The sequence below is a fragment of the Danio aesculapii genome, chromosome 17 (assembly GCF_903798145.1).
Source record: "Danio aesculapii chromosome 17, fDanAes4.1, whole genome shotgun sequence".
NCBI classification, from domain to species: Eukaryota; Metazoa; Chordata; class Actinopteri; order Cypriniformes; family Danionidae; genus Danio; species Danio aesculapii.
Genome location: NC_079451.1, coordinates 90,001 through 97,500, shown reverse-complemented (window position 1 = coordinate 97,500; position 7,500 = coordinate 90,001). Strand labels below are relative to the sequence as shown.

The 7,500-nt window shown below is 48.2% G+C and overlaps 1 protein-coding gene across 5 annotated transcripts in view; it reads right to left on the bottom strand.

Moving 5' to 3' along the window:
* LOC130244488 (protein unc-79 homolog) overlaps positions 1 to 7,500 on the bottom strand; it is a 42,188-nt gene that overhangs the window by 7,158 nt on the left and 27,530 nt on the right. For all 5 annotated transcript variants that reach the window (XM_056476936.1, XM_056476937.1, XM_056476938.1 and 2 more), the window contains 8 exons: positions 6,160 to 7,227; positions 4,637 to 4,738; positions 3,559 to 3,675; positions 3,192 to 3,294; positions 2,623 to 2,763; positions 930 to 968; positions 647 to 759; positions 463 to 548 (listed from right to left, as the gene is read on the bottom strand). In XM_056476936.1, the coding sequence (XP_056332911.1) occupies positions 463 to 548; positions 647 to 759; positions 930 to 968; positions 2,623 to 2,763; positions 3,192 to 3,294; positions 3,559 to 3,675; positions 4,637 to 4,738; positions 6,160 to 7,227 (1,769 nt within the window). The remainder of the gene's footprint in view (positions 1 to 462; positions 549 to 646; positions 760 to 929; positions 969 to 2,622; positions 2,764 to 3,191; positions 3,295 to 3,558; positions 3,676 to 4,636; positions 4,739 to 6,159; positions 7,228 to 7,500) is intronic.

Here is a 7,500-nt window from a genome sequence, read left to right as displayed (position 1 = left end):
TGTCCACACTACTCCGGCATCTTCGACTCCTGAGCACTTTGAAAAGGACCCTGCTTTAGTCTGAAACACTGTGTTGAGTTCCAGTGTAGACAAACTGAAGCGCAGACTTCTGAAACCAGAGGCGTGGCTATCCACAGTCACTCTCTGATTGGTCTTCTGGACTATTGCATATCAATCCCTGATTGGTCAAGCCCTGATCATATGACAATAACACAAGCAGTAGCTGCCAGTGATGTGGATGGTCATGTGTGGTGTGTTTAGGCTATATAGAGTGGATGGAGATTGTCTCTCTGAAACATTAAAAACAGCAGTGTGTGTCAGAGTATGTGAACGGAGTGATGAGCGGGAGGAGAGCCACCTGCAGTAAACCCACACTATAAAACTAGAGGAATGATTGGGAAGTCCCCATAATTCACAGAACCCTATATGTGTGTGTGTGTGTGAGAGGATCATGTCACACACCTCCAGCAGCTGACTGAGCGCCGCCACAGAGCTCAGCTCATTGAAGTCGATCAGAGACATCGCCAGAGTCCGCAGAAAACTGCCGTCTGAACAGGAGAGAAGAAGAGGACTGTAAGTGTGTGTGTGTGTGCGCGTGTATGTGTATAAATGTGTGTGCGCGTGTGTGTGTGTGTGTGTGTGAGACCTTTAATGCTGCTCTGGAACAGCTGGGGCAGGATGCCATTTGGTGCCAGCTGATGGAGGACGCAGCGCAGGAACTGCTTGGCCACACCGGCAACATTCCCGGGAATCAGCATACTGTGCGCACACACACACACACACACACACACACACACACAATACAGTTTGTAGAGTATAAAAGCAATCAAAACCTATAGAATGTCAGCCACAATTCACAAAAACCTGTTAATGTGTGTGTGTGTGTGTGTGTGTGTACACATGTATGTTCAGTTCTCAGTTCAGCTCACCTCTCAGCCTGACCCGTGAAGTTGGAGCTGGAGGCGAGTCTGCAGAATACAGCAGAGGATTACAGGACCGCACAGAGAGATGTTGTACAGGTGAGTTCAGGTGTGTACAGGTGTTGTACATGTGTGTAGAGGGGTGTAGATGCGTTGTACAGGTGTGTAGATGTGTTGTACATGTGTTGTACAGGTGTGTAGATGTGTTGTTCAGGTGTATAGAGGTGTGTACAGATGTGTAGAGGTGTTGTACATGTGTGTAGATGTGTTGTACATGTGTTGTACAGATATATAGAGGTGTGTACAGGTGAGTACAGGTGTTGTACAGGTGTATAGAGGTGTTGTAAAGGTGTTGTTCAGGTGTATAGAGGGGTGTACAGGTGTTGTACAGGTGTGTAGATGTGTTGTACAGGTGTATAGAGGTGTTGTAAAGGTGTTGTTCAGGTGTATAGAGGGGTGTACAGGTGTTGTACAGGTGTGTAGATGTGTTGTACAGGTGTATAGAGGTGTGTACAGATGTGTAGATGTGTTGTACATGTGTGTAGATGTGTTGTACATGTGTTATACAGGTGTATAGAGGTGTGTACAGGTGTTGTACAGGTGTGTAGAGGTGTTGTAAAGGTGTTGTTCAGGTGTATAGAGGTGTGTACAGGTGTGTAGAGGTGTGTACAGGTGTTGTACAGGTGTATAGAGGTGTGTAGAGGTGTTGTACAGGTGTATAGAGGTGTGTACAGGTGTATAGAGGTGAGTACAGGTGTTGTACAGGTGTGTAGAGGTGTTGTAAAGGTGTTGTTCAGGTGTATAGAGGTGTGTACAGGTGTGTAGAGGTGTGTACAGGTGTTGTACAGGTGTATAGAGGTGTGTAGAGGTGTGTACAGGTGTTGTTCAGGTGTATAGAGGTGTTGTACAGGTGTATAGAGGTGTGTACAGGTGTATAGAGGTGTGTACAGGTGTTGTTCAGGTGTATAGAGGTGTTGTACAGGTGTATAGAGGTGTGTACAGGTGTATAGAGGTGAGTACAGGTGTTGTACAGGTGTGTAGAGGTGTTGTAAAGGTGTTGTTCAGGTGTATAGAGGTGTGTACAGGTGTTGTACAGGTGTATAGAGGTGTGTACAGGTGTGTAGAGGTGTGTACAGGTGTTGTTCAGGTGTATAGAGGTGTGTACAGGTGTTGTTCAGGTGTATAGAGGTGTGTACAGGTGTGTAGAGGTGTGTACAGGTTTGTAGAGGTGTGTACAGGTGTTGTTCAGGTGTATAGAGATGTGTACAGGTGTTGTTCAGGTGTATAGAGGTGTGTACAGGTGTGTAGAGGTGTGTACAGGTTTGTAGAGGTGTGTACAGGTGTTGTTCAGGTGTATAGAGGTGTGTACAGGTGTGTAGAGGTGTTGTACAGGTGTGTAGAGGTGTTGTACAGGTGTTGTTCAGGTGTATAGAGGTGTGTACAGGTGTATAGAGGTGTTGTACAGGTGTATAGAGGTGTTGTACAGGTGTGTAGAGGTGTTGTACAGGTGTTGTTCAGGTGTATAGAGGTGTGTACAGGTGTATAGAGGTGTTGTACAGGTGTGTAGAGGTGTTGTACAGGTGTGTACAGGTGTTGTTCAGGTGTATAGAGGTGTGTACAGGTGTGTACAGGTGTTGTTCAGGTGTATAGAGGTGTTGTACAGGTGTTGTTCAGGTGTATAGAGGTGAGCATCTGACTGCACCTGCCCACAGACTGCATGATCTCCAGCAGCAGTGGAGCGGCCAGGTCTGGACTCAGGTGTATGAACATGGACAGAACCACCACAGCCAGAGCCAGGGTCTCCTCATCATACTCCTCCAGCACCGCCCCGCAGTCACGACACCTGAACACAGAGGAGGAGGAGGAGGAGCACAGGTCGGTACACAGTTTACACTCATTTTTCATTTATTTTCTGTATTTTTATTATGTTTTTTTTAATCACAATGATTTATTTATGGTATATTTTATATGATATTATTATTATTATCATTATTATTATTATTTATGTATTGTGCAACAGCACTGTAGAGTTAGAGACATGTAACACAAATTAAGTTATGATTAAAGGGGAAATGTTGAGCAGAAACTCTGAGTTATCTGAGATGAAAGTCCTCTTGATGTTTGGTGACTTTCTAAAATCAGCCCAACATTAGGAACTGAAATGCTGTCCTGCAGTCAAATTGAGCTGAAACTACTGACACACACACACACTGAGTGAACACTGCACATAAGAGAGAGTGTGTGTGTGTGTGTGTGTGTGTTTCTCCGCACCTGTCAGCCATGGTCGTGGGCTGCTCATCGCTGAAGTCTTCTGGTGCTGGAACGAACATGCTGGCGGTGCTGGGAGCTGACAGTAGACTGGTCTTAGTGGGACCTGAGAGAGGCAGATGTAGACAGCAGTCATCTCTCTCTCTCCAGAACATCAGCAAGCCAAACTCACAGTAACAGCTTTATTCCAATAGAGTTATTCTGCCTCCTGTTAAACTTCAACATATTTTCCCCATTTCAGTGTAACGGAGAGAAGATTTAGATGAAACCCCAGTGTGTGCTCGTGTTGGTGTGTGCGGTTAATCCTGCTGTGTGTTCTCTGTGTCAGCTGAAAAGCATTATTAATAATAATAATCGTGTGTTCTCTCACCGGTGTCCCATGTGCTGATGTTCTGCGGAGCGCTGGACTGATGCTCCAGCTGACGCTTCATTAGCTGACTCATGGTGACGGCGCCCAGAGAGCCACGCTTCACCTGACGATACTGAGCTGCAGACAACAGCAGGACACACACACCTGAGCACATCTCTCAGTCCAGGAGAACAGCTCGTGCAGTAGCAGAGCGCCATTACAGGCTGAGTTCACACAGAAAGGTCAATCCTGTCTTCATTCTGCTCACTCTACAGTACATTTCTTTTACCATTTAAACTCAGAGGTGTTGATCCGAATCGTGTTCTGACAGTGCACACTTCCCTATTGAACACTTCACTTACAGCACATGAAGCAATAACGCATTGACTTCATCAAAACACATAGGTTACAGCTCAATGACTGTACATTTATTTACAGAACACAAGTATCATCTCCTCACTAGTGTTAGCTGCTGTCTTGGCAATATTAGAGGAATTATTATATTATCCAAAATAACTGATGATTGTTAAACGCCAGTGACCCAACTCTAGGGTACAACTACTGTCATCATCAGTCTTATATTAGTTATTTAGTATTTTCTTTTTTAATGTCATTGACATCCCATATTAGATTGTTATTAATAGATTAATGCATTCTGAATGCTAGAAAAATCTAAATAAAGCCTCTTCCTCCTGTGGGGCTATGGGGACGAGCAGTTGTGTGTTGTTCAGAATAATACACAAGTAATTAAACAACGATTACTGACACACTGATCTCTCGAAATGGTGTTCAAATAACATCAGCTTTCATATAGGAATATGAAGAACTTGTAAATATATGGGTGGGGGGAGACACGGGGGCTCAGTGGTTAGCACTGTGGCCTCACAGCAAGAAGGTCACTGGTTCAAGTCCCGGCTGGGTCAGTGTGTGTTTCTGTGTGGAGTTTGCATGTTCTCCCCGTGTTGGTGTGGGTTTCCTCCGGGTGCTCCGGTTTCCCCCACAGTCCAAACACATGTGCTATAGGGGAACTGATCAACTAGACTGGCCGTAGTGTATGGGTGTGTGCGTGCGTGCGTGCGTGCGTGTGTGTGTGATGTACTGGAGACGGAGGAGCGGTGGCTGGTCTCCGGGACCGTGGCCTCCAGAGCCGGGGCGGAGGCTGATTCTCTGGGCTTCTCCAGGCTGGACAGAGATTTGGGATCTGCAGAAGGAGGAGGACAGAGTGAACATCAGCTCTAAACACTCAATCCACATCAGACCATCAGTTTTGGTGAAGCTCATGATATCAGACACTGCTCGCTGCAGAGCCGCTTGAGCTCCAGCTCCTCCTCCTATAAGCTGTTTTAATGCGTACACCCACCCCACCCCACCCACCCCACCCCTAACCCAACCCCCAGTGACATCACCTGTAGAAGTGCAGCAGGGAGGAGCTGGAGCTCAGCTCTGCCCAAGCGGCTCTGCAGTGAGCACCACTAGCATGAAATCCACTCGCAATAATAAAGACAATTAAGGCCCGCTCACACCAAGCAGGATCACTATAAACATAAGCATACAGATCTAGCTGTAGAAACATCTGCCAGTGTTGGAGAACAGCCATCAACACACAGAGGAGCGATATCAGCACTCTCAGCAGGATTAATTCCTGATGATGATGGAGAAAACACTGACAGCCAATCAGAATCCAGAGAACAGTAAAGCTCCAGACGCCACAGTGGAGAAGCACTGATGATGATCAGCCCTCGCTCACAGGAGCATCACAGATCAGGACGATCCTGGAGACTATTGATTATAGCATGCAGACTGAGACTGACACCTGCTGGACACTCCAGAGAATACACTATTAACAGCACAATCCACACGCACACACACACACACACACACACACACACACACACACACACACACACACACACGCGCACACACACACACACACACACACACACACACACACACACACTGATGATTAGCGTTCCTCTGTGTGGACACTAATATATTTCAAGAGTTCACACTTAGATATGCTCGATAATAACAGCAGGTTTGGCATGCTGTCCCGGGAGAGAACCCTGAGCTCAGAGATCAAGGCTCCTGTCTGGTCAATGAGCATGTAAGGGGGTACGAGATCAGGTGGAGAGCTCCCTCTGGAAAAGGAGGAAAGGGGGAGCTGGGGTGGATGGGGGGTTCTTCAAAAACTGAAGCTGAGGGAGTAACGCTAGTCGGGAGGGAGTAACGCTAGTCGGGCTATTTATAGTGAGTTTGGAATGATCATACTGGCTAACTAATGATTACAGATGACAGAGCAGTCATCAATCATATCACGTGCTCCTCTCGAAATGAGTTGGTGAAACTTCACTTGTCTTCATCCTGCTTGGTGTGAACATAATATACAGCCGATAAGGTCAGCACATCAAGACTCTGTTGAGCTTGTGTAAACTGCTTCTTGATGAATGTTGAGATGTTTGGACTAGAAACAGAGCAGTGGTTTAGCAGTACATCTCCAGAAGGTTTTGGTAAATGGCTCACTGATAATCGATTTCAATAATCCTGATTACAATCACAACCCAATAAACATGGTGATTTTGATCTCCCTCATAATCGCTAACAGCTAGGGTTAGTGTTACAGACCTGTCTCTGCAGCCGGATCCCTCATCTTGTCCAGTGTGTTGAAGGAGATGTCCAGGTACTCCCTCTGGATGGCGCTGACGGCGATCTTCCTCTCCTTGCGCTGTCGGGGAATGATCTGGATCCTGAACTCGGCCTCATCGTTCTCGTCCTCTGGTTTGGGTTCGCTGTCTCTGTCCTCGGCCTCGTCTTCATCTGCGTTCAGCGGATCCAGAGACTCCAGCACGTCCACCGGGATGTGCAGCAACACAGAAACGCTGCTGCCGTCCTCGAGTGTGTGTGTGCCGGACTCATCCAGCGACGCGTTCGGCATGTGGGACGTCTTTCTGAACAGATCCCGCTTCTGCTTCAGGGTCATCATGTGCACCGAGGGGTCCGAGACCTCCAGTGTGGTGCTGTGCTGAGGGGAGCACTGCTGGACTCCTGATGCATTGTGGGATTTGCTCAGCACTCCGCCGGGCAGCGTCAGGGCTTCAAACAGGTCCTCGTTACTCTCCACGATCCTCAGAGGCGGCAGCGGCTCGAACACCAGCGAGTCGCTGTCGGACAGAGACAGTATGGAGCGCTTCTCAGGGATGGAGGTGCAGTCGGAAGACAGGTCGATGAGGTCCGGATCGTCTTTATCCAGCGCTGAGACTCCCGGCGGGGTCATCGGGGAGTCCAGACCTGACGCTTTATCCTCGAAGGTCTCCATGCAGCTGAGCCGCACCTCTGGGATGACGGGCCGCGTGCTGTCCGGCTGCGCTCCAGAGCCGCGCCGCTCCATGATGGAGTGGCCGTTGGAGGAGTCCTCCTTCCCATGGTGCAGTGCGCGGTGCTGCTGCTGGCGGGCCGCAGACGAGGAAGCGCAGGGCTGGTTCTGCAGGTCGCAGCGCTCGATGCAGGACTTGCGGCGGTGCTCGTCCAGGTTGTAGAGGATGGAGTCAGTGTTGGAGATGTCCAGGGACTTCTGCTTGTGCATGGCCTGCAGACGCTTCTTCTTGCTGCTGCTGAGGATGTCCTCTCGACCCGAGTACAGCAGTGTGTCCTGCAGAACACCAGCGTCCTTACACTCGGACAGCTCCAGCTCACCTGCGCAGGAGGAGCAGAGTAATGTCAACATATACTAGAGCGGGTACTGTGGGTAGTGAACACCTCTGGTAAATATGTCTCTCAGTGGAGCTGTTGATGTGGAATGGGCTATACGCACCAGAACCATCACAAAACCGCCATGTTTAAGATCTGATTTCTTTCTAAATCAGTGCTCTTCACTGATATACGGTATATAGCGGACCTCAGACAGACATGAAGCGCTGCATTAAATCTCACTGTTCATGTCTTTAATATATGGAGATGTATTTGACC